The 27472-nt window shown below is 46.3% G+C and overlaps 1 protein-coding gene across 1 annotated transcript in view; it reads right to left on the reverse strand.

The window, feature by feature from the left end:
* Window positions 1-7862: 7862 nt before the first annotated feature.
* Window positions 7863-27472, reverse strand: part of LOC119957059 (phospholipid phosphatase 3-like) — a 93913-nt gene continuing 74303 nt past the window's right edge. The window contains exons 5-6 of the mRNA XM_038784681.1: window positions 19001-19177; window positions 7863-11878 (exon numbers count right to left, since the gene is read on the reverse strand). Coding sequence (XP_038640609.1) covers window positions 11777-11878; window positions 19001-19177 — 279 coding nt within the window. The 3' untranslated portion in view covers window positions 7863-11776. The remainder of the gene's footprint in view (window positions 11879-19000; window positions 19178-27472) is intronic.

Raw genomic sequence — 27472 nt, forward strand, 5'->3', positions numbered from 1 at the left:
CCTGCCACCTCTAACACCTAGAAGGACAAGGGGCAGCAGTCACATGGGAACATCACCCGCCTACAAGCTCCCTTCTGAGTCAAACACCATCCTGACTTGGAAATATATCGGCCGTTTCTTCACTGTCGCTGAGTCAAAACTCTGGAACTCCCTCCCTAACAGCACAGTGGGTGTACCTACACCTTATGGACTGCAGCGGTTCAAGAAAGTGGCTCTCCGCCACCTTCTCAAGGGCAATTAGGGATGGGTAGTAAATGCTGGTCTAGTCGGCGACACCCACATCCCAAAAACAAATAGAAAATGCCACAGCCTACTCCATTCCATTTAGCTGGTTCAGAAAGTGACAATGTCTCCATTGACGCATCTCTACGGAAGCTATTTACCTCTCCTATGTGTAATCATTGATATTGATTTCATAGCGAGCCGGATATTGCATTGTGTAGTGATCTGTACATCTGTCCATACATCTGCACATACACCAGGGACTGCAGACAGATGTAACAGCCCAGCATCACTAGAGGGCATCAGAGACGGGTATAAAGGGTCCAGCCCAAGGGAGGATCCGCCTCTTTCAGAAGCACAGGGCTGGTGAGCAGCAGCAGACAGAGACAGCTCAGCATAGGCAGCTTACCTTAGCTTCACTGATCATACCTCTTGACTGTATTATATCTAGTTAAGCCCTGGAAACAGAACAAACCCACTGAATAAAGTATTTGTGTTAACTGGAAGTCTACAATCTTTATTCAGACTTAGAGAATAACATACTATGAGCAAGAAATGACAGTCTTTACATGTGTGAAAGAAGGTCTTGAACTCACCATGAATGGTGTGAGTGACCAGGGTGATGTTGGGCAATGCAATAATGTGATGAATGGAAGAAATTGTCATATTTTATATTTTTTGCAGAATTGTTATTAAAACCTGGGTTAGGATACAGGGATAACTGCTAGAGTGGTGATTAAAGTATCATAAAAGTGAGGCAATCATTGTTTGCAGGTGAAGTCTTCTACTAATAGATCTTGAGAACCTTTTACTTGTTTATAGATAGCAAGCTAATGGGATATTGTTTAGGTTTGAAGGATCCCTGGGTTTAGATAGTTTATGAGAGGTATGGTGTTTGGTCCTGGCTAAGCAAGTCAAGAGACATCTTGTAAGAAGGGACAAAAGAACGCCTTATGCTTTGGGCACAGATGATGTAGTGAATGGGAGGAGCCAGGTCTGTCTGAAGAGTCAGCAGGTCTGAGAACGCTAATCTGAACAGAGGTGTTTCAGTTTGGTCCTGAAAGTTTCTCTTTCCAAAGATTCTGCATAGACAAACGGAAGTAAAACCCTGGTTGTTAACCTTATTCATGAGTGGTATTTAATATATATCGGTGTGCCTAGTTGGAATATAGTGGCAGGTTTAGGTATGGTTTCTTCTTTTACTGAAGATCTGTTGTAACTGTTAACTGTGAAATTATTTCTATGTTGCCAATGAGATTAATGCTGTGATTAAATTAAAGTTTGTTTTCACATAAAAGAAATCTATTTCTCAGGGTCATCACTTCAGGGGTGAAATATCCTTTCCTCATAGTTTTACAAATTGAACATGGCTCGGTTCTTGTTCAAGATCCTAACAAAATATAGAATCAGACTAGACAAGACTAGTTTTGAACATCACATACAACAGTGTCTAGATGGCAAAAGTAACGTTATTGGTTCTAAAGAATTAAGGATGTCCTGGGGTCCTGAAAGTTATATGAATGGAAATATTTATTTTCTTTTTAGATGACTACAATCAGATTCTGCTGTACTAAACAGAAAATAATGAAGACGGCGATTGAGCGACAGGATGGAATTTCAACTAGCAGTTCAGATGGTTAATGCATAGACTAGATACTGGAAAAAAGTTACAGACTGGAATCTAATCGAGGGGCTTGGATTACTCGTATATAGAATAACAGATACCAGAAGGTTTATTTTACCAACTCCCCCAACAGGAAGCATAAATGATCAGGTTGGCTAACTGTTTACACCCCATTGATTTTATTTTCCACTAAAGTGAATGGTGAGTAAAACCAGGCAGGTTGTAAAATGGGAATCTGATCCAATCCCAATGTAACCCGTTGAATGGGCTGGATTGAAAGTACCCACCAAGAGTCAGTAATGGACTGGAATTCCATTGAACAATTGAGAGAGAGAAATAAAGAGTTTTATAGACTGGAACTTAACTGAGGGACAGAAATGGTTTATAAAGAGTAATAATATATAGAATAATGAATAATATTAAATCTTACAGGCTGGAATCGTCAAAGAGGTGAGCTGATTTATATATTGAATAAGATTTCTCAATGTAATCAAGGAGCTCAGGTGGTTTATATATAGAATCATAGTTACCTGGGAGTGAGTTGTTGGCTGAAACCTGATCAAGGGGTTCAGATAATGTACAAATGATATCAACGTAGGGCAGCACGGTGGCGCAGAGGGTTAGCCCTGCTGCCTCACGGCGCCGAGGTCCCAGGTTCGATCCCGGCTCTGGGTCACTGTCCGTGTGGAGTTTGCACATTCTCCCCGTGTTTGCGTGGGTCTCGCCCCCACCACCCAAAGATGTGCAGGGTAGGTGGATTGGCTATGCTAAATTGCCCCTTAATTGGAAAAAAATGAATTGGGTACTCTAAATTTATTTTTTAAAACCTAGTTTAAATGGTTTAAATATAAAATAAACAGAAAACCGGGAGTTAGTTACAGGCTTGAACGTGATAAAGTATTGGGCACATTGTTAACGAAGTGTGTCTTTGGGGCTGAGGACCCGGGTTCGATCCTGGCCCCGGGTCACTGTCCGTGTGGAGTTTGCACATTCTCCCCGTATCGCACCCCCACAACCCAAAGATGCGCAGGTTAGGTGGATTGGTCACGCTAAATTGCCCCTTAATTGAAAAAAAAATGGATACACTAAATTTTTTTTAAAAATAAGTGCGTCTTTCACAGTAAGTCATAAGGGGGTAAAATAACTTGTCATTTATAATTAAATCCTCTCAGGTTACATCAAGTATGTGATCTGCCTGAATGCTAAAATGGTGAGTTGATTGATTTCTTTGTGAAAGTTAAATAACCCCATCCAGATTATTTTCCTTTTTCTTTGTTAATGAACAACCATCTATTATGTGCCTGCATTTCAAGTTTCGGTTCCAACATGCATTAGTGTATATTTAGATCTGCATTAATAAACCTCATCTACTATTACTTAGCTATGTTTCCACGTCCTTTCAATGCTATCAAATCTCCCCTGTGCTACTCACAAAGTTAGTCAGCTTGCTGCCATCAGCAAATGTTACAGGGAACCACCTGCTCCACATCACTTACCAATAGTATGAATAGCACGGCCCTCAGATAGACCCTGGAGTTCTGCATCGACCAACTTCACAACCTTTACAATGATAGCAATTCTCCATCAGCTAATGGACGTGGCATTAAATCCACAATCCTTTCTCCTTCTGCAGAATCTTCCAGAACGCATTGTGAAGAACTGTAGAACTGCTCAATGGTTACAGTACAATGGTTAGGGCAGCACGGTAGCATAGTGGTTAGCACACTTGCTTCACAGCTTCAGGGTCCCAGGTTCGATTCCCGGCCGGGTCACTGTCTGTGCGGAGTCTGCACAGTCTCCCCGTGTCTGCGTGGGTTTCCTCCGGGTGCTCCGGTTTCCTCCCACAGTCCAAAGATTTTTTTTTAAATTTAGAGTACCCAATTAATTTTTTCCAATTAAGGGGCAATTTAGCTTGGCCAATCCACCTACCCTGCACATCTTTAGGTTGTGGGAGCAAAACCCACACAAACACGGAGAGAACGTGCAAACTCTACACGGACAGTGACCCAGAGCTGGGATCGAACCTGGGACGTCAGCTCCGTGCGGCAGCATTGTGCCATCGTGCTGCCCCTCCCACAGTCCAAAGATGTTCGGGTTAGGTGGATTGGCAATGCTAAATTGCCCTTAGTGTTCGAAAAATGTTAAGTAGGGGTTACTGGGTTATGGGGATAGGGCAGATACGTGGGCTTCAGTACGGTGCTCTTTGTAAGGGCCGGTGCAGACTCAATGGGCCGAATGGCCTCCTTCTGCACTGTAGATTCTATGATAAAGGAGGTCAGTTACAGTACAGGAGACCATTCAGCCTGTTGCCTCCATGCTAGCTCTCTGTCAGAACTACTCAGCGAGTAGTCTTCTGTAAATATTTTCTTTTCACATAATCAGAATCATCAATTCTCTTTTCGAAAACCACAATGGATTCTACCTGCGCCAGGTAAAAGCTTTTATTCCTCTCATATCGCAGTCGCTTCTTTTGCCAATCACCTTAAATCAGCTCTTCTGCTCCTTGAACCTTCTGCCAGTGAGGAAACCTCCCCTATTTACTCTGTTCAGACTCCTCAATATTTGAACAACTCTATCAAATCTCCCGCAAACCTTTTCTTCTGTTGTAGCAGTTTGTTCAGTGTTTCGCTACTTGTATGGTTAACCATTTTTTAAGTGACTATTAATAATAATAATCCGTCACAAGTAGGCTTACATTAACACTGCAATGAAGTTACTGTGACAATCCCCTAGTCACCACATTCCGGCACCTGTTCGGGTGCACTGAGGGAGAATTTAGAATGTTCAATTCACCCAACAAGCATGTCTTTCGGGAGGAAACCGGAGCACCCGTAGGAAACCCACGCAGACACAGTGTAGATGCCACACAGACAGTGACCCAAGCCGGGAATCGAACCCAGGTCCCTGGCACTGTGAAACAACAGTGCGAACCACTGAGCTACTGTACTTCCCCAACAGATAACTCTCTCTCTCCATATATATATGTATAGATTTTATATATATGTGTGTGTATTGTCCTAACTACGTACCATCTACAGGTTGACCTCTGCTAGACTCAGCTGTACTCATGTGACTCTCTATGTCATACTGTGGGCAGTACTGTTTTCCCAGTCCCCCATTAATCATAAAATTGGCATTGTGCAGAAGGAAGCCATTTGGTCTATTGAGTCTGCACCGAATCCAGATTCACTCTCCACCCTATCCCTGGACATTAAGGGGTAATTTATGATGGTTGATTCACCTAACTGCATATCTTTGGACTGTGGGAGGAAACCCACGTTTAATCCTTGCAATGCCAAGCACCCTGGAGAGAACTCCCAGTTTCACCAACCTACCCTCATGACTGAAACCTCGCATTCCTGCAAAGGAACTTCCAAACATTTCTAGCTGTGAGTAACCACTCGCCTGCTAATTTGCTCCTCAAAATGTTCAGTAAAGACATGCTGCGCCTTTCGTTCTGCTCTCCGTGCTCTTTAGACGAGTACTGATCTTGTAAAATGTTTTTGGGCACTTTAGCCATAACTGAGGTTAGGTCAGCTGTTAAAATGATTCCACTCCATGGCTCACCACCTTTCTGAAGGTCAGGATAACATTTGTGGTCTCCAGATCTTCAGGACCAGCTCCTGACAGTGGGTTAGCCCTGTTGCCTCATGGCACGGAGGACCCGGGTTCAATCCCAGCCCCGAGTCACTGTCCGTGTGGAGTTTGCACATTCTCCCCGTGTCTGCATGGGTCTCACCCCCACAACCCAAAGATGTGCAGGCTAGGTGGATTGGCCACGCTAAATTGCCCCTTAATTGGGCAGAAAGTCCCAGCTCCTGATCTTATGGAGAGCCCAAGAACTTGACCTATTCACTATTGCATCTTTTGAATATTTACAGCAGGGGTGGGCAAACTACGGCCCGCGGGCAAGGTCTTTATGCGGCCCACCAAGTCATTAAAAAAAAAAATTTTTTTTTTAAAAATTATTTATTTTTAAGGTTAATGGGGGGGGCTGTTGTGTTACTTACTGGCATAGGGTGGATACGTTGACTTGAGTAGGGTGATCATTGCTCGGCACAACGTCGAGGGCCGAAGGGCCTGTTCTGTGCTGTACTGTTCTATGTTCTATATGAGGCGCCCAGAATCATAACCGGGTGAAGTAATTATTTTACTTAATATACTATGCGGCCCTTTAAAAGTGTGAATTTCTGAATGTGGCCCTTGCACGGAAAAGTTTGCCCACCCCTGATTTACAGGGACATTACATCTGGTTCAAGCACCTTTCAGATATTTAATTTAGACAGAGTCAAGGATGAGATGAGGAGAACTTTCATTCAGAAAATTAGTTCTCTCATCACAGGGTTTTTGCTCGGATATGTATTTGATGTGATCATATTTTATGTAGAAAACCTACCTGAGCACAGTCCTCAATCTGCCCTTTTGTGTGGTCTGTTCTGTGCCGACTTTCACTATTTACCTTGAAGTAGTTTTTCTAGATTTAGCATTTTCGATGATAACTAGCTGACATATTTATAACCTTGCTCGGCCATCTTCCTTTAAGATGGAAAAGTCCAACTTTCTCCAGTCTCAATTTACAACTTAAGCCTCTGATGAGCTTTGTCATTTTCCCTCTGGGACTTGTACATCTCCTTCTGCATGGCAGTACCCAAGGTGCAGTCTGTCCGAAGCAGCATGTAGTTTTATAATAACATTCAACTTTTAAAAAAATAAATTTAGAGTACCCAATTCTTAAGTTTTCCAATTAAGGGGCAATTTGGCGTGGCCAATCCACCTATCCTGCACATCTTTTTGGGTTGTGGGGGTGAGTCCCACGCAGACACGGGGAGAACGTGCAAACACCTCGAGCATTCCTCAATTTATGGTCCACTTGCTCCTCAGCGTTTCAGCCACTTTGCCGCGTGTTAAATCCCGCATCCTCCGATGTATTTGAAAGACTTCCGGGGATGAGAAATTGCAGTTATGGGGAACAGATTGGCAAAACTGGGACTGGTCTCCCTACGGAAGGTTGACAGGAGCTGTTCAAAACCATGATGTGTCTCGACAGAGTCGGTAAATCCCATGGGTGGTAAGGTCAAGAACCCAAGGATACCGATTTAAAGATGATTTGGACAAAACATAGGGGCGCTATGAGGGAAAGTATTTTCCCACAGTGAGTGGCACAGATTGGGAGCGTCCCGAGTGTGTGGTGGAAGAGGGTTCAATCCTGATTTTCAAAAGGGAATAGGACCCGTACCAGTCTCCCCGAACAGGCGCCGGAATGTGGCGACGAGGGGCTTTTCACAGTAACTTCATTGATGCCGGCTTGTGACAATCAGCGATGATCATCATTATTATAATATTTATCTGAACGAGAAAATAAGTGCAGGGCATTGGGGTAAAGATGGGGAGTGGGGTAAGACTAGCTGATTAGCTCTTACAGAGCTAGCAGGGACATGAGGGGATGAATGGGCTCTTGTGCTGTAACCATACTATGATTGGAAGACTTCTGCATTTGCTTTCAACCTTATTGCTTACTGAAAAATAATAAACTCTCTATTTTTGCCAACAAAACTCTGTGACGACTATTCTCCAGAAATTGAATTAAACTCACATGTACCTGGGCGGCGCGGTAGCACAGTGGTTAGCACTGTTGCTTCACAGCACCAGGGACCTGGGCTCACTGTGCGGAGTCTGCACGCCCTCCCTGTGTCTGTGTGGGTTTCCTCCGGGTGCTCCCATTTCCTCCCGCAGTCCAAAGATGTGCAGGTTAGGTGCATTGGCCACGCTAAATTGCTCTTAGTATCCAAAAAGGTTAGACGGGGTTACTGGAATCGGGGTGGAGGTGTGTGTTTAGGTAGGGTGCTCTTTCCAAGGGACGGTGCAGACCCGATGGGCCAAATGGCCTCCTTCAGCGCCGTAAATTCTATGATTCAACCTGGGGTTGATTTACTGCATTAACCTGTATTCATATCAAACCTGTATTGCTGTCCAGTTGAAATTCAACGGTCAATGAACACAAAAAGCATAGCTCTCATTAAAATTGAAAAAAAGGAATTAACTTTTATTTACAATAAAAATTTTATACACATATATTTTTGAGGTTTCTCACACATTATACTCACAATTTATAATAAGATACACCAAAACCCTCGGGCAAGGCTTTTAAGGTGTCTACAAAAGTTGCCTGATACAAATATGGGATATAGCAGCACAAAGAAGCAATTCACAATCAGGCCTTTTCCACAACTTCAGCAGACATCTATAGAATTCGAGGCTTGGGTGGCCAATTGCTGCAATGATTTACAATTAAGACAGCCTTTTCATTTCTGGGTCCTTTGTTTAAATGCAGCTGAGACTGATGGGATGGGAATCTCGCCTCTCAGGGCTGGAAAGGTCCCAAGTGAAATCATTTGTCTGAAATTTGTCTTAATTGAGTCCTTGTTGGGGACAGAAACTATCCATGGAGTTAGGTACTGAATGCTACACTAGAGATGGGATGTTCGAAGGTTGGGGTTAAGCCACATGACGAGAATAATAATAATCTTTATCAGTGTCACAAGTAGGCTTACATTAACACTGCAACAAAGTTACTGTGAAAAGCCCCTCGTCGCCACACTCCAGCGCCTGTTCGGGTACAGAGAAGGAGAATTCAGAATGTCCAATTCACCCAACAGCACGTCTTTCGGGATTTGTGGGAGGAAACCCACACAGACACAGGGAGAACGTGCAGACTCCACACAGACAGTGACCCAAACCGGGAATCGAACCTGTGTCCCTGGCGCTATGAAGCTCACCACTGTGCCACCGTGACACCCATTATTTATCCCTCTGTCCACTGTGCGCAATGACACTGACCTACATGAACAAAGATGTACTGAACACAATGTTCATGCAAATTGAAACACTTTCATGTTTGTTGGACCGTACACAAATTGGAAAGCATTGGCCAACCTTCGAAAGTGGATTTAAAATATTTTGGGATATTCCTGACAAACGATAAGGTGCTAACGAAACGCGAGTTAATCTTTCTTCACTATTGGCAGCAGGACAGATGTTATACAAAACGGCCCAAATCTATTTGAACAAATACTTAATCCCTATTCACACAGCGGGAGAAACTGGAGCTGGGTTGAATAGTCACGACACTTTGGGGGGGGGTGGAGAACAGAATTTTTCAATTCGACTTGGAATTTTATTCCCACTTTTCTGCTCAGCTGAAGGCAGTTTCTCCACAGCTCTCTCCCCCCCCCATGCCAAGTTTCACCAAGGCACTCTTCCAAGTTCAGCTTTCACAGAATAAAATGTCACTTTGTCCTTGAGCGTTGCAATGCAACCGGGGCATGTGACACGAATAGGCAATTCCCAGAGGTTTGGAATATTCCGAATCCTCCACTTAACACTGGATTAAGCTCAGTAACATTTAACCGGGGTAAATATTTCACAACGTCCTCGATAAACAGGCAGCGAAATTAGTCAAGAGCCAACAGCAACGCGACAAGAGATTAATGCTGGGTGTCCAGTGCAATTGTGCCACCGTGTCTCACGTTCCAGTGTGGCATTTCTGAAATAACACACTGTGACCACTTCCAAGTGTGGACCCAATGAAATTCTCAGGCGACAAGTGGTTTAATGCCTTTCGGTTCAGGCAAATACCTCAAGGATAAAATATCACAGAGTATGCTAAAACATCCATAGTTAAGAATGGAATATGATGGACAAGTTAAACAGATCTAGCAAGTATTCAACTCAGCGTTATATACATGTTTATTAAACGGTAAAATAACCAAAGTATTGGGATTAAAATATGGATCTCAACTTTGTTTTTTGACTTGTATTGAATAAATAACAGTGGAATCGAACTGACAACGTTCCAATGAGCCAGCTTTCTGATCGGTACAGACTCGATAGGCCGAACGGCCTCCTTCTGCACTGTAAATTCTATGATCAGCCGCCAGAACAGCCCCATGCCTGTTGGTCTCTCATGATTATAAAGATCCAGTAACTACTTGACTCCACTCAGTTGCATGCTTGAGTCTCTCTTCCCATCATGCTCTCTGTCCTTCCTCGTACTGTCTCCTGATTCAGCCACTACTCCTGCCTCTCACATTTGACAACTCCCAATTAACCATCAATTCCAATTCCTCAGCAACCCCCTTCATAATTCTAGAATAGATCAGGTTGGATTTTCTATTGCCCTTTGCACAGATGGTCAATTCTTTGAGGTGGCATGTCAGCAAACGGAGATCGTGTGGGTCCGTTATTTCAAACTGTAATGGCCGGATTAAGAATTTTAATCCAAAAATGTTGCAGACAAATCAGCTCAATACATGTCAAATTGAATCATACGGAGTTCCCTGTGAACCAAAAAAAGAACATGCTGAATGATCCCAGCAGGCCTGACAGTATCTGTGGAGAGAGAACGGAACTATCTGCTGTCAGACCTGCTGAGTTTGTCCAGCATTTTCTGTTTTTGTTTCAGATTCCAACATCCGCAGTAATTTGATTTTCTCCTTCAGTGCAAAGTCGGGTCAGGCCTCTTGGAGCAGTTGCTCTGCTTTCTGATGGAACAGACGTATCCCCACAAGCTGACCACTAGCAAGTCTTCTTTTCAGAATAGACGAGTCAAAAGCAGATACTTCTCATGGGTCTAAGTCACCTTCTGTTAGTGTCGCTTAATATTAACCTTCCACCATGACATTGGTGGCTCCTCTTTCTGCCATTTTAGGTGACTTGTTTGAATCCATTGAAGTCTAACTCATTTTGCCTCAGGTAGGCCTAGATGACAATGGCTGATGGCTTATTTCAACCCATTTTTGCTCCTTCTCCCCGTCGCTTTACAAATTCCTTTCGGGATTTTGATTTAAAATAAATCTAAACGGATGCCTCAAATCTTTGCGCATGACGATTCTGATGACTGCGCACTAGAGGTAGAATCGTCGCTATCTTCAAAGATCTTAAACGTTTCATTCTGTCTAATGCCATGTCTTTTCCACAAGATCTCCCAACATCATTGATTGTCGACCTAGCTTGACACTGCTGTTAAAGAGTCTGGAAATGGAATTACTTCTCTCACCATCCACTTGTTCAAATGAGTAACATATCAGTTCGAGAGGGTGAACAGGAGCCATTAGCAAAATATGGTATCAAGTCAACTCCTGGTTTAAACTCCATTTGTTACAGGTATAATAAAATTAGGTAATTATTTTGGAAAGATATTAGCTTGTTTTATCTCTATACTGAATAACTGGTAAATATCTTAATTGCAGATTCTTCAGTCACAATGATACATGGACGAAAGGCTCAGCATAATCTGTGACCCATAATATTAATTACTCATTACAAATATAGTATACATTGTCGCTCACAGCATTAAGTATGTCTGTATATGTGCTCGCATGTGTGTAGGTGCACGTGATGGACGCATGTGGTCGGCACACGTGTGCATGTATTTGTGCACGTTGTGTGCACACGTGATGGGTGCACGTGTGCTGTGTGTGTAGGTGTGCATGATGGTGTGTGGGTGAATACACTGTGTGTGCGCGCAATGTGCGTGCATTGTACAGAGTGCCCGTATGGTGCTAGTGTCTATGTTGCCAGGCACTTGAGGGTTGTCATCTTAGAGAAAATAGAGAAATTGCGACTGCCTAACAAGTTCAAAATCCATTAGTAACTAGAACAGAAACTGTAACTGAAAGAAGTGTTCAAGCCAGAAGGCTATTCAACTACCATGGAAAATCCCAGATGTTGATCACCAAGCTTCCAGTGAACATGACATCAGGGACTAGCCTGAAAAAAAAATGGTGATGAAGCCTTGCTTGGAGAATGTTCCGGAGATTAAAAAAGAAATGAATCGTTTTCTTTCAGCACTGGTTTCTTAATACACTTGTGGTGCTCAATGGTTTATGCTGGATCTCCAACATCACTTTTATGATCTTGGCACCCGTCCTGCTAACACGTTGTGTGATTGGTCTGTATGGAATTGTCTGCACAAACGTTCGATTCTTTTACTGTCTGTTTCTTTGATTTAAACATTTCCGAAATGTGGAAGGCCTGAAAGAAAAAAAAAAAGAATATTGCAATGATCACACACTATTGCTGGCTAAATCATCTTTCTCCAACCATCGGACTCATCTACACAAGAATTGGCCTTAAATCAGTCAGGTTAATGAAACATTGCTATGGTCTCTCCTATGGTTGGCTTACTCACCGCTAAGTAGAACATAGAACAATACAGCACAGGAACAGGCCCTTCGGCCTTCCATGCCTGTGCCGACCATGGTGCCTAAAATCCCATGCACTTAGAGAAGGTGATTCAACTGTAATTCTATTTCAGATCCAAGACCCCAGGCAGGCCCACATTGAGTTATATCCATGCAGAGGAGATGAGATAGATATTGAGGTAACAGCATGGTCAAGGTGGTGGTGCCAGCTGAATGCAGATACTGCCACCCAGCTGCAGAACAGTAGCCTTTCTCCAGACTGCAAATTTGCTTCCCTACTCTGTATTAGTCCAAAGATCAGCAATGAGTGTTAGTAAACAGGCTTTGCGTACCTTTTAACAGACCAAGCTGTTCGCTGGAAGTGTCACTTGCTACACTGGGAAGCTTTAAGGAGGTAACACAAACTCCTGCCCCCCCCCCCCCGGGCCACGGGCGACACGGTGACACAGTGGTTAGCACTGCCTCACACCGCCGTGAAGCATATGGAGTGTAGTACTACTCAGTAGAGAAGAAGTAGAGGTAGAGAAGTAGAGGGCCTGACGGGATATTTCCAAGGATTCTATGGGAAGCAAGAGATGAAGTTGCAGAGCCGTTGGCAATGATCTTTTCGTCCTCGCTGTCAACAGGGGTGGTACCAGGGGATTGGAGAGTGGCGAATGTCGTGCCCCTGTTCAAAAAAGGGAATAGGGATAACCCTGGGAATTACAGGCCAGTCAGTCTTACTTCGGTGGTAGACAAAGTAATGGAAAGGGTACTGAGGGATAGGATTTCTGAGCATCTGGAAAGACACTGCTTGATTAGGGATAATCAGCACAGATTTGTGAGGGGTAGGTCTTGCCTTACAAGTCTTATTGAATTCTTTGAGGAGGTGACCAAGCATGTGGATGAAGGTAAAGCAGTGGATGAGCTGTACATGGATTTTAATAAGGCATTTGATAAGGCTCCCCATAATAGGCTTATGCAGAAAGTAAGGAGGCATGGGATAGTGGGAAATTTGGCCAGTTGGTTAACGAACTGGCTAACCGATTGAAGACAGAGAGTGGCGGTGGATGGCAAATATTCAGCCTGGAGCCCAGTTACCAGTGGTGTACCGCAAGGATCAGTTCTGGGTCTTCTGCTGTTTGTGATTTTCATTAATGACTTGGATGAGGGAATTGAAGGGTGGGTCAGTAAATTTGCAGACGATACGAAGATGTGGAGTTGTGGATAGTGAGGAGGGCTGTTGTCGGCTTCAAAGAGACATAGATAGGATGCAGAGCTGGGCTGAGAAGTGGCAGATGGAGTTTAACCCTGAAAAGTGTGAGGTTGTCCATTTTGGAAGGACAAATATGAATGCGGAATACAGGGTTAACGGTAGGGTTCTTGGCAATGTGGAGGAGCAGAGAGATCTTGGGGTCTATGTTCATAGATCTTTGAAAGTTGCCACTCAAGTGGATAGAGCTGTGAAGAAGGCCTATGGTGTGCTAACGTTCATTAGCAGAGGGATTGAATTTAAGAGCCGTGAGGTGATGATGCAGCTGTACAAAACCTTGGTCAGGCCACATTTGGAGTACTGTGTGCAGTTCTGGTCACCTCATTTTAGGAAGGATGTGGAAGCTTTGGAAAAGGTGCAAAGGAGATTTACCAGGATGTTGCCTGGAATGGAGAGTAGGTCTTACGAGGAAAGGTTGAGGGTGCTCGGACTTTTCTCATTAGAACGGAGAAGGATGAGGGCCGACTTGATCGAGGTTTATAAGATGATCAGGGGAATAGATAGAGTAGACACTGAGAGACTTTTTCCCCGGGTGGAACAAACCATTACAAGGGGACATAAATTTAAGGTGAATGGTGGAAGATATAGGGGGGATGTCAGAGGTAGTTTCTTTACCCAGAGAGTAGTGGGGGCATGGAATGCACTGCCTGTGGAAGTAGTTGAGTCGGAAACATTAGGGACCTTCAAGCGGCTATTGGGTAGGTACATGGATTAGGGTAGAATGATGAGGTGTAGATTAATTTGTTCTTAATCTAGGACAAAAGTTCGGCGTAACATCGTGGGCTGAAGGGCCTGTTCTGTGCTGTATTTTTCTATGTTCTATGTGTGCAGACATTAGTCCAGTCCTTAAGACAGTCATTTAGGAATCTGGTAACAGACCTGTTTTTGAACTTGTTTGTGCGTGTTCTCAGACTTCTGTATCTCCTGTCCGATGGAAGAAGTTGGAAGAGAGAATAACCAGGGTGGGAGGGGTCTTTGATTATGCTACCCACACTCCCAAGGCAGCGGGAGGTGTAGACAGAGTCAATGGATGGGAGGTGGGTTTGCATGATGGACTGGGCGGTGTTTACGATTCTCTGTAGTTTTTTACGGTCTTGGGCCGAGCAGTTGCCATACCAGGCTGTGATGCAGCCAGATAAGATGCTTTCTATGGTACAGCTGTAAAAATTGGTAAGAGTCAATGTGGACATGCTGCATTTCGTGGACATGCTGGAGGAAGGAGAGGCGCTGTTGTGCTTTCTTGGTAGTAGCGTCGACGTGGGTGGACCAGGCCAGATTGTCGATGCTGTGCACACCTAGGTATTTGAAACTGTCAACTAGCTCCAACTCAACCGCGTTGATGCAGACAGTGGCGTGTACAATACTCAATATGGGTGTACATAATTTTAATTTATTGGCTGCTGCTCATTAAAAACAAAGCCCACATTGAGCAGCTGGAGACTCGGCGCACAGACTAACTCACTTCTGCTTTATAACTGCAAACTATTAAACCATATCCCATGGCCTTGCTTTCCTCCCCTACCCCTGTCTTGACACATTGATCCCTTATGGGCTATTGTTCCGGGATGTCAGGCACCATCCTGAGCCTCAACTAACTTATTATTCATGTGTCTTAATTTGTCAAACTATTCAAAAATGGCAGCATTACTGCCAAGGTTTTTTTCTATCCACAAGTGACGTCCGTAAGTGCACACTTCCTAGCAGGGGTCACTGATACCAATTGGGGTGGAACCCAATGATCATTCCAAAGCTTAATTGAGGCCAAATACAGCACTCCCACCCTGCCCTGGCACCCGTCAGCTCTCCAGAAAGGCTGGGGGTAGAGACTGGAACTTTCCCAGTCTGTGATATTGAATCTTATGAGGCTTAATTATATATCCTCTCATACGAGAGCTCTATCAAGTAGGTACAATATGACGGATGCTATTAGTTTAATTTACAGACAGTGATAGATACAGGGAGCTGCATCCCAACCACTTAGGCCTCACATTGAGATTATTTTTCAGAAAATGAAGATGGGAAGTTAAAGCACAACTTAATTATCTAAAGGTTAGTTAAAGTACCAGTTTTAATTCCACGATATTTCTCGTACAAGATTGCATTAAATAAAATGTTAAGCAACCATTACTACAAAGAGCCTTATGAGAGCAGCCACGTCTCTCGAACTGTAACATAGTTGCCCCCCACCCCCCCCCCCCAAGCAGAGGTCTCGGACCGAGGAGTGCTGTAATCTGCCAGTGCCCGACAGCACGACAGATCTGCTGTCCTCTGAAACTGCAACGCCGATGCCGTGCCCAAAGCAACGTACAACGATATCGAAGCATTGCAATGGAATGAAAATCAGCGTTTGCCTCAAGCTGTGGAGAAGGTTAAAGCTGCAAACGCTGACGATTCATCTCGATGTAGGTAGACACAGGGCGGAATTCTCCCAAACTTCCCGCTGGCACGTTGGATGGCGGGTATGGTAAATTGATCGGTTTCGCGCTGGCGTGAATTTACGGTGGAATCCTCTGCTGGTGCCCGCCATGGAGGGTTGGAAAGTCCACCAGGGGCCGGTGTGAACCGCATTTACACCCTGTTAATGGGAAGCAAATAAAGGCTCCCCACCCTGCGGATTGGTCCCGCTAAATTACCCCCTTCAATGGCAAATTTTAAAAAGAATTTCTCCGCTTTGTGTGGAGCAGTGGGATTGTGTAGAGAGCCAGTGAAAGGTGGAGATTGACAAAGGTAAAGGCAAAATATTGTCCTGCTCCCAGTTCCTGGAAAAGGATTTGCAGCTATTTCACCACCAGCACTGGAGAACGGATTATTCTCACATTACCCGCCGACAACAAATATTGATATTATGCTGAAACCAATTAACACCTTTCCTCATTCATCCTGACATTGTGGGAGGATTTTCTCGGGCTGATGGGGTTAGAATGGAGGTGGGCGGGTGTGTAATTTCACACCGCCGGCCTGCGCGCCAGCTTTTGGCACGAATCCCCACCCCCGCCAACTCAGGCCGTGTCTGGTCATGACCTGCATTTGACCCCGATGCTGGCGTTTACAGCCGAAACCAAAATCCTGTCCCCAGAAATCCTCCTTAAAGCGATGCTTTTCTTCGTTCGCGTGAGTCTGACTTTCCAAATCTATTGGGAGCTCTGGAGCGGTTTAAGCAGCAGTGATTGCTTTGGCAGTCAGCAGTACAATGACAGAGCATGAGAGTCCAGAACCACATGGGTAGCAGTGGTTCAAATGTTTCTACCCGCTTCTACCATTCTTGATACAGCCATCAATCAAACCATTGGATGGAGCACAGGGATTCTAATCTGATGGCAAGAAAAGTAAGAGGACGTCTGCTTTGACATAGCCTCAGCTGACCATAGGCAGTTCTCCGCTTTGTGTGGAGCAGTGGGATTGTGTAGAGAGCCAGTGAAAGGTGGAGATTGACAATGTTTTGCGGCAGAAGAACCGGCCTGCCACTGGGCAGCAGTGGGAGTTTTCAGTCCCGCCATTGTTAACGGTTTTCCTATTGCCCGCACCCGCCGCTGTCGGGGATCCCATGGGCTAGGCTGGAAGATCCCGCCGGGGCGAAGGGCCAGGAGTATTTGACCTACTTTTCAAATACCCTGTGTTCAAATAATGCGCAGAGATCTTTTTTAAAATAATACTTTCATTGAACATTTTCTTATGAATACAGAACATGAAAAGAAAACAAAACACACCCTCAAACAAAACCACAACCCCCCCCCCACCAAGCTGATGGTGACTAGCTCTTTAAAAAACAGAATGAAAGGATGCCATCTTTTATAAAACCCCTCCATTGCACCCCTTAACGTATACTTTATTTTCTCACGATGCAAAAACTCCATGAGACCCACCCCAGCCATACAGGTGCCCTGGGTGGAGAAGCCGATCTCCACTCCAACAGCACCCGCCTGTGAACGATCAGCGAAGTCTAAGACATCCACCCTTTCCCCTCCCCGCCCCCGTCTGCAACTCCGGCCAGGCTGACACCCCAAATATGGTCACCAGGGGACTGGGCTCCAATTCCACCTGGAGAATCGTCAATATGGTGTTGAAGAAGGAGGCCCAAAATCTCACCGGCTCACGACATGCCCAGAACATAAGCACATGATTTGGGAAACCCTCCCACAGCGCTCACACTTATCATCCAACCCCCTCAAACAGCCGACCCATCCCAGCCCTAGTGAAGTGCACCCAGCGCACCACCTTCAACTGGATCAGCCCAGTTTCATGAACGATGAAGAAATGTTCACCCCTCCCCCCCCAATTAAGGGACAATTTAGCGTGGCCAATCCACCTACCCTGTACATCTTTTTGGTTTTTGGGGGTGAGGCCCACGCAGACACGGGGAGAATGTGCGAACTCCACATGGACAGTGACCCAGAGCCGGGATCGAACCCGGGTCCTCGGCGCCCTGAGGCAGCAGTGCTAACCACTGCAACGCCATGCTGCCCAGGGGTGATTAGTTAAGGGAGACATTGTCACCGTCAATTCCAATTTCAGTTGGTCTACACTGATTGCAGCAATCAAACTTCCAAATCAGTCAGGGCATGCAGCAGGGTCAAATAAGGTTCGCCGTGAAACAGGAAAGATTTTCATCATATCCCTGTCGTCGAGAGAGGAGTTATTTGCAATTGGAAACTATGAGGTTTAGGCTCTGCAAAGAATTGAGTCATTGTTATGCAGTTGCAAAGTGACAAGCTCTTTAATGTCAGGCTATGGTATCTGCATTTACTGCAATCTGCTTAATGCCAGCATAATAAATATCAATATTCATAGATAGCAGCACTCTCCAAATGTTCGCCGCGGGGGTATTTAAGGAGTATTTTTGCTTCACTGAAACATTTGATACCCGATCAATGGTGCCCTCTCTTATTCGAGTATTTTGCCTTTGACAGAAAGGAAAATTGAACCAAAAAGTGTCTTGTCGCCTTCATGTAGTTGGAGTGTCGGAGTGCCTATCTGTGCAAGTTAAAGTGTCTGAATCTTAGTGAGAGAAAGTGTCCATGCGTGCCTGTATGTGTATAAATGTGTGTGTGATTGTACCCGAGAATGCGCACTTATTGCTGTTTGAGAGAGTATGGCTGTGCATGTCCCTGCCCACACATGGGATGGTGCGTGTCCCTGCCCTGAACGGTCCGTTATGTCTCCCTGCCCATGAACGGTGTGGTATGTCTCCCTGCCCATGATGGGGGGGGTCCTTGTCCATGAATGGGAGGTGGGGGGGGGGGGGGTCCGTGCCCTGAACGGGGGTGGGGGGGGGGGGGGGTGGGAGGGGAGGAGGGGGTGTCCCCCGGACGCTGTTTCAATATGCCACCTGGGTATGACAGTGGGACCCTTGCCATCGCCTCGCCAGGGAACCTAGCGTAAGCCCACCAGATGCGTAATTAATTATATCAGGGACGGTAGATGTGACGTGGTTTCCCTCCGCAGGAGGAAACACTCCCCACAATGGGCCTTAGCGTTTGATTGCAGGATTCCGCCCACTGAGCACCAGGAGTGCATTCAATCATAAATGGTATAATGAGTTGAGCTGCCTCTTGTCTTTACTGATTTTCCATCACGACTGACTGAATACCAATTGGTAGAAAGAACCTGGGATTATATTTCCCTCTCCTGGGCCCAGCAGCCGCCAAATGAGTCCCGCTGCCCATTTAACTCAGTATAATTAGAAAAAGAAATGGAACTTACAATCCAATAGGCGATTATCACTCCTTGTAGAAATCCCACTAGCACGTCTGAGGGATGGTGCCTGTAGTCTGAAACTCGGGAAAGTCCGGTGTAAAATGCCATCATGACTAAGAGTGACTGCAGGAGCGGTCTAAGCAATCGTGCTCCCTTCCAGGTAAACCGGGCTTCCAGATAAAACTGCAAAGGAAAAGACAGTCTTAAATAAATAGAGCCAACCTCCAACATTGCAACTTTTCCTGGGAAATGAAAATCGCTTATTGTCACAAGTAGGCTTCAAATGAAGTTACTGTGAAAAGCCCCTAGTCGCCACATTCCGGGGCCTGTTCGGGGAGGCTGGTACGGGAATTGAACCGTGCTGCTGGCCTGCCTTGGTCTGCTTTCAAAGCCAGCTCTATAGCCCTGTGCTAAACCAGCCCCTATGATGGTGGCAGCCTGTATGGTGATGTGTTTCTGTTTTCACTGCCGACACCCTGTAACACATGCTGACGTCCGGAGATCCCTGTTATTATCAATCGCCCCCTCAGGGACCATCCACAAATATTAGCACACTTCCAGGGATCACCAACACATTCCTCAAACTCTCCTGTCAATGTGAATGCACTCCCAGGGACCATCTACAAATATTAACACTCTCCCCTGTAAATACTGACATTTGGACACAGGATTTCTACAAATACAGAAACACTCTCAGGGGTGCCTGGCATATATTAAAACGCCCCGAAGAAATAATTGGGTACTCTCTAAATGTATTTTAAAAAACTCCCCGGGATGCCCTGCAAATGGTAAAACACTGCGAGGGCCCTCGAGTAAATATTAAAGCATTTCTACCTAACGCTGGGGGATCCTTCTGCAATTACTTTTTTAAAAAAACTTTAAGTACCCAATTCATTTTTTTTACAATTAAAAGGGGCAATTTAGCGTGGCCAATCCACCTACCCTGCACATCTTTTTGGGTTGTGGGGGTGAGACCCACGTAGACACGGGGAGAATGTGCAAACTCCACACGGACAGTGACCCGGGGCCGGGATCGAACCCGGGACTTCGGCGTCATAAGGCAGCAGTGCTAACCACTGTGCCGCCCCTTTCCTACAATCATTCATGGGAGACGTCCTGCAATACTGGAGGGGCTGAGGGAGGCTCCTACAAACACTGACAGTGTCAGAGTTTCTGATCCTAGTTTATGAAAGACTTGCCAGATACCCGGGGCATATTTCGTCCTTTCATAGTATGTGGGAAAATAAATAATGTACTACTAAGTAAACAAATACAGAATATATACACGTATACACGCACATGCATTCACGCACGCACATGAAGACTGATGGATCTGCAGGGTATACTGTCCTGTTTTCTCTGGGGTGCTAGGACCCCAGTTTGAAAGCTCATCTGTCAGAATGAGGCTTAACCTGGTGTAATATCATTGACACTCACACACTAGAACGCTCCCTGAAGCAATCTGCAGTTTTATTATGCTGGGAGGATTTGAACCTACAAATCGCCCACAGGAGAAACCCGATATAGGGCAGCATTGGGACGCAGTGGTTACCACTGCTACCTCACGGCGCCGAGGATCTGGGTTCGATCCCGGCCCTGGGTCACTGTCCGTGTGGAGTTTGCACATTCTCCCCGTGTCTGCGTGGGTTTCATCCCCACAACCCAAAAAGATGCGCAGGGTAGTGGATTGGCCATGCTAAATTGCCGCTTAATTGGAAAAAAATAATTGGGCACTCTAAATTTATTGCGAAAAAAGGAGATATCCGATAGGGGAAATTGTTTGCGGTCTGTGGAAGGAGCAGGGCAGACTGAGTGAATGCCTCAAATCACCTCAGGCTGAGAGAGTGTCGGCCTTAGATTAACTGAGTAATCCTACAGCAGGCACGGACACTGGAACACTCGAGTGAGAGAGTCGGAGTTACCATGCCTCTGATGAAATATCAAACTGGGACTCTATTCAACTATCCCAGCGGATACTGAACTTCTCACGTTAATGAGTTTCACAGAGCCCCTGGCTCCGATTCCTCCCTCAACCAGTAACACAGAAAAAAAACATCTGCAGCATTTCACAGTTCACAAAATGGCTGCCACATTTTTATGACAGCTCACACCGTTTGAAGCAACGAGATGATCCCAGTCTCATTTCTTTCCAAGGTAGACCGTCAAATTTATTTAGTCCCCATACCTTCCACCTCCATTAAAATGTATCCTTTCATTGCTTTTTCCAGCAGTTTGCTTGGTGGAATTCAGACCGCCTGTCCATTGCTGGAAATATCCCCAACTGTTTATAATTTATAATTACTTCCCTGGGCTAGAGTTCCAAACGGCAAGCCATTTATTTAAATAAGTGATCACTGGTATTCCGATCGGAAAGGCTTGGCCAACATCCAAAAGCACAACATGTCCCATATACACGGATCAGAAAATATCTAGTTTGGTTTGAAATTATAAGGAAACCATTATAACTCAAAAATGGTGCAATATTAGGAATAAATATGTTCCTATGAAAACCTCGCTATTTTAACAAACGCCCCTAACTTTTGCAAGGATGGTAGACAACAGGACTGCCAGCAGAGGAAGTCTGTTTACAGACAAAAATTCCTCCTTTTATGTTTTTCTCTTCTTTTCTTCCGTTCATCCGCCCCCCGTTCTTCTTTCATCCACACAGATATCCCACAGTGAGCTACAGATAACACTGCTGTGATAGACTCTGTGACATGCAAGCCCCTCGTCAAGTACCATGTCCTCAGATAACCATTATAATTACCACTCAAAATACTTTCACCACCGCATGCATCCCAGGGATGAAAGGTCACGCTGGAATAACTCGGGGGAATCTTAAACATTTTTAACCCAGTGACCCGAGTTTGAGAAGCGCTTTAGAGACTAAAGGGAACGCAGAGTGAAATTTAATTCAGACAGCCGTGAGCTGGAGCCCAGGGTTCCTTCCTTTGGGGTAGGCCCACCTTCTTAAGAGGCAATAAATCGAGGGGGGCCTTTTCTGGGATCAAGGACCCCCAAGGCTGAAAATCCCACCCCTCCCAAGAACTGACGGCCAATCGCAGGCCATTAGCTCCTCACTGTTGTCAACGCCATCAACAATGCATCCAGCAATGACCCAGGGCCGGAGATGAGGGAGGGCAAGATGGGGGTTGAGGGGTAGGGTGGCTGGAAGAAAAGATCGGGGACAGTTGCTCTCAGTGGGCCCCTCTCCCAAGCTGACTCCCTCCATCACGCATTGAGTACCCACCCTCCACTCCCCAAAAGCTAATGTGACAGGGGTTGCTTTTCGGCCTTCTCGCATGGTGACTGCCCAATCCGCCGCCGCTGGGTGAAAACAAGCGGAGGGAGGATGAGGCCCTTAAATGGGCATTAAATCCCCACTTTAGGCCCTCAATTGACAGCAGGACGGGAAGGTGGCCCACAGGCCTACCTGACAAAGATCTAATTGGCACATGGGCAGGAGAGGGGCTGCTTTCCCAGCTGGTACCCCCCTGTCCACCTCCAAACTCACCTCGGGGAAGGGCACTAAATTCCAGCTGCATTTTCTTTTCAAATATAGAATTTACAATGCAGAAGGAGGCCATTCGGCCCATCGAGTCTGCAGCGGCCCTTACAAAGAGCACCCTACTCAAGCCCATCTATCTACCCTATCCCTGTAACCCAGTAACCCCCACTTGACCTTTTGTTTTGGACAAAATTTAGCATGGCCAATCCACCTAACCTGCACATCTTTGGGCTGTGGGAGGAAACCGGAGCACCCGGAGGAAACCCACGCAGACATGGGGGAGAACGTGCAGACTCCGCACAGACAGTGACCCACCCGGGAGTCGAACCTGGGACGCTGGAGCTGTGAAGCAACAGTGCTAACTAACTACTATGCTGCCTATTTTAACAACAATAATTTCAAACCGTGTATTGATTGAGAAACAACGACACTTTAGCGTCGCTATTGCACGATTAGCGGGCAAAGGTTCTCGCTGAACCACCTTTGACTCATTCATGTGAATGATAAACCCTTCGGAGTTCAAAAGTAGAAGATTCTTGGGAGAGAAAGTTTAAAATTGTGGTTTAGCTGTACCGTGGGGGTGGGTTTCGGTGGGAAATCACTCACGCATGGCGTCTGAGGGGCAGGTTATGGCTTGCAGATTCACCATATCCCCGTAATGCCTACCACTGTCAACCAGGATGGGTTCGAATTTCCATGATCCCTTTTTCCCCCAATATCCGGAATAGTGTTAGGTTTCCATTGCCGCCCAACTGGCCTTCCAACTCAGGCTCTGTACACCAGCCACTCCACAGCTTTGTGTATCTTATCCTGCAAAGTCCCAGGCATCCATCACACATTGCTAATCTACAGTATCAAGAGTAAATAAACTGGTGGAAAATTCCTCCACCTACTTTCATAAAGCCCGCAAACCTCTGGGCAATTATCACACTGCACGAGTGGAGGGCAACAAGATTAAAAATCACAGGACAAATTACACTTGGTATTTGGAAGGAGCTGTCTGGACGGAGTCGATTCCTACACGTCCTGAAGTGTCAGCATTAGAACCATAGAACTCCTAGGGTGCAGAAGGAGGCCATTCGGCCCATCAAGTCTGCTCCGACCCTCCGAAAGACCTCGGCCCACTTCCCCCCCCCCCCCCCCACCCTATCCCCATAACCCCACCTAACCTTTTGGACCCTAAGGAACAATTTTATCACGGCCAATCCACCTAACCTGCACATATTTGGGCTGTGGGAGGAAACCCACGCAGACAATGAGAGAACGTGCAGACTCCACACAGACAGTCACTCGAGGGCGGAATCGAACCCGGGTCCCTGCCGCAGTAAGGCAGCAGTGCTGTCAAGTGCTTTAGTGAGAGTCAGAGTCGTTCAGAGATAATAAATCGACAACCCACTTGCCTTCCCAGAATACAGAAGGCGGAATTTATGACTACGGGTTTTTCACGTCTCCTGGTTGAGCCAGTTACATAAAAGGATTTGTGGCATTATGCTATGGCTGTTGCACTTCAGAATAGCTGTCAGTATGTGAAACACTGAGTTACAATTCATTTTTAGCTCCTTAAAGTATTCCAATTTAAAATTATCTTCCATGTGATAGTGACAGGTGTACTGGGTCTTTGGGGGGGAGGGGGGGGGGGGGGGGGGGGTAACTCACAAGCAGACAGAGACAGCAGCCTCAACGTCTCCCGAGAGAGTGTCACGAGGAACACAAGTGAGCAGCTGCACGCTCATCGAAGCTGGATGGCCGCAGAATGCGTTACGGCTGCAGGAGGAGGCCACTCTGCCCATCCTGCTTGCGCAGCTCTCCAGCTGAACATCGTGGCATGGTGCCCATTCCCCTGCCTTTCCCCGTAGCCCCACACAAAACAATCCTCAGCCCTCTCCAACGCCTCGATTGAACCGGCCTCCACCACACTTGCAGACAGTGCATTCCAGGCCCCCAACCACTCCCTGTGAAAAAGTTCTTCCCCCTCATCACATTTGCTTCTTTTGTGAATCACCTTCAATCCGTGCCCCCCTCGTTCTCGATCCTTTAAGGGTAGAACAGTTACTCCCTCATCTATTCTGTCCAGCCCCCTCAGCTGGAGAATAGGCGAGCAGAAGAGTGGGAACAGCTTAGAGTTGACACTGTCGAGGGAAAAGTGCCCCAATAGGAGAGGAACGGAAGGGGAGGGGTCAGCAGGAAGGCAGAGGAGGACAGGAGGATGGGGGAGGAGTGGTGGAGGAAAAAAAAAGGGAGGTGCAAGTAATGAAAACAAAACAGAAAGTGCTGGAAATACACAGCAGGTCGGGCAGCAATAGTGGAGAGAGAAACCACAGTTAATGTTTCAGGATGTGACCTTTCACTGCAACAGGCACGTTCATTGTGATTTTCTCTCCGGAGATGCTGGATGACCTGTTGAGTATTTCCAGAATTTTCTGATCTTATTTCAGATTCCCAGCATCCCATGCTTTCATGGTGGGCGCAAGCAGCTCAGGCTTGGAGCAGTAGCCATAATGTGCAAACAAAGGGTGCCAGAGGGACTTCCGTTCACAGGAGAGAGGTGAAAGGTCAGAGTAAAGACATGGACTAATTAGTGATGAGGTTTAAAGAGCCAGGGGTGGGCGAAAGGTTACCAGTGCGGAAGAAGGACCGGGGGCCCAGGCCCCATGGGGAGACGGTGGCAAAGTGGTATGGTCACTGGACTAGTAATCCAGAGACCCTGAGGCATACTCGGTGGACCTCGGTTCGAATCCCACCATGCCAGATGATGAAATTGGAATCCAATTAATATCTGGGATTAAAAATCTAATGATGACTATGAAACCGTTGCCGATTGTCGAAAACCCCCCATCTGCTTCACTAATGTCCTTCAGGGAAGGAAATCCGCCGTCCTTACCCGGTCTGGCCGACTTGTGACTCCAGACCCACAGCAATGTGGTTGACTCAGGTCAAGGGCAATTAGGGATGGGCAATCAATGCCGGCCCAGCTAGCGATGCTCACATCCTGTGAACAAATTTTGTTTTTTTAAAACTGAGGGGCGCACAAGATGGGAAGCGGCAATCGCAGCTTGGCCACTCCAGCCCTGTCCGGCAAAGGATGACAGCGTGGTGGAGAAAGATAAGTGGCCGGAAAATGGGAAGCAGCATGGTGGCGCAGTGGTTAGCACTGCTGTCTCACAGCGCTGAGGACCCAGGTACAATCCCGACCCTGGGTCGCTGTCCGTGTAGAGTTTGCACATTCTCCCTGTGTTTGCATGGGTCGCACACCCACAACCCAAAGCACAGCGACTGTTGCTTCACAGCGCCCAGGATCCCAGGTTCGATTCCTGGCTTGGGTCACTATCTGTGCGGAGTCTGCACGTTCTCCCCGTGTCTGCGTGGGTTTCCTCCGGGTTCCTCCCACAAGTCCCGAAAGATGTGCTGTTGGTGAATTGGACATTTTGAATTCTACCCGGGTACCTGAACAGGCGCTAGAATGTGGCGACTCGGGGATTTTCACAGTAACTTGTTTTGCAGTGTTAATCTAAGCTTACTTGTGACAATAATAAAGATTATTATTATGTGCAGGCTAGGTGGATTGGTCACACTAAATTGCCCCTTAATTGGAAAATAAATAATTGGTTCCTCTAAATTTATGAAACAAAATGGTGGAAGCGCGAAATTCAGGAGGTGGCCATTGTGTGTGCCCAGAATTGCAGGTTTTTTCCTTCACTGTATCATCACCTTATCACAAGGTCCTTCATTCTCAGGTCAGGTCTCTCCTCCTGCGAGTCCAGCGCCACAGGAAGCAAATTCTGGCAGTGGAGAGCAGTACGTGATCGACACCAAGCTCGGTCGACATTTGGAAGTCCTGTCATACCGGCCCCACCCTCGCAACAGCCTCCAAAGAGATGAATTTCTAACGTTGAGCAGCTCGTGTGTGAAGGAAGGAGTTGCTTGAAAGAATCCGTGTTTTGTTTTGGAAAAGGAAGCTCTCGGCAAAGGGGAACTCTGCCCTATTTAAAAAGCGACAAACGTGAACAGCTTCCTCACAAACACAATTTTCCAACAAGTATTCAGATGGGTGTGTCCCTGCATTGTGGCAAAGTTCAGCCTGAAGCATTGTCAATTTTCTTTTGGGGGGGGGCGGGGGGTGGCGACAATTTGTTCTCTTCCTGCTTGGTTAATTGTTTTAGGTTTCCCACCAACTGACTTCCCGACTCAGACACGGCGTGCCAAATGTGCAACTGCATTATATTGTCCTTGCGATCACTGACGCTCAGCTCTCGGGGTTGAAGTATCAAAATATCAAATGAAATCTAGGATAAAGAGGCTTGAACACCACCATTGATAGATGTTAGAAGATATCGTGGTGGATTCACATCTCAGTCCAGAACACCCACACAAATGCATGTTTGCAAAAGTACTGCCTTGGTGTCCCCCGCCTCCCCCCACCCACCCCTCACTCTCTACATTGCCTTTGTTTTATGCTTTTCCTCTACTTTGCTTCCTGGCAGGAAGTTGCTGCAAGCTTCCACAACAAGGACCAGCCAATGTCAAAGTGCAGTTTTTCGCCAAATGCATCCAGATTCCAGGCCTTCGGGTGGGTTTTCTGCTTTTCTCTGGCAGATACTGTAAAATTTTGGGGGCAATTAAATGCTCTGGCAGCGCGGTTGCCGTTTATAATGCGGGGAGATGCAGCTGCCAACGTGCACACAGCAAGATCCACCAAATTGCAACGAGGTAAACACGCAGATAATCTCTTTTGAATGATGAAGGCCCAAGGATGTGGAATCCTCGAACGTTTACGGCACAGATAGAGGCCGCTTGGCCCATCGTGTTTGCCCCAGTTTAATCCCACTTGCCAGCATTTGGTACCCAGCCTCTTAGGTTACGGAGGTTGACGTGCCTATCCGGATGCCTCCTGAATGGACTGAGGGGTTCTGCCTCTAGCACAGGGTTTGTTTCAAAAGCGGGGTTGCGACCTGCGGGTGAGACGCGGACGG

Source organism: Scyliorhinus canicula, chromosome 25, assembly GCF_902713615.1.
Source record: "Scyliorhinus canicula chromosome 25, sScyCan1.1, whole genome shotgun sequence".
Lineage (NCBI taxonomy): Eukaryota > Metazoa > Chordata > Chondrichthyes > Carcharhiniformes > Scyliorhinidae > Scyliorhinus > Scyliorhinus canicula.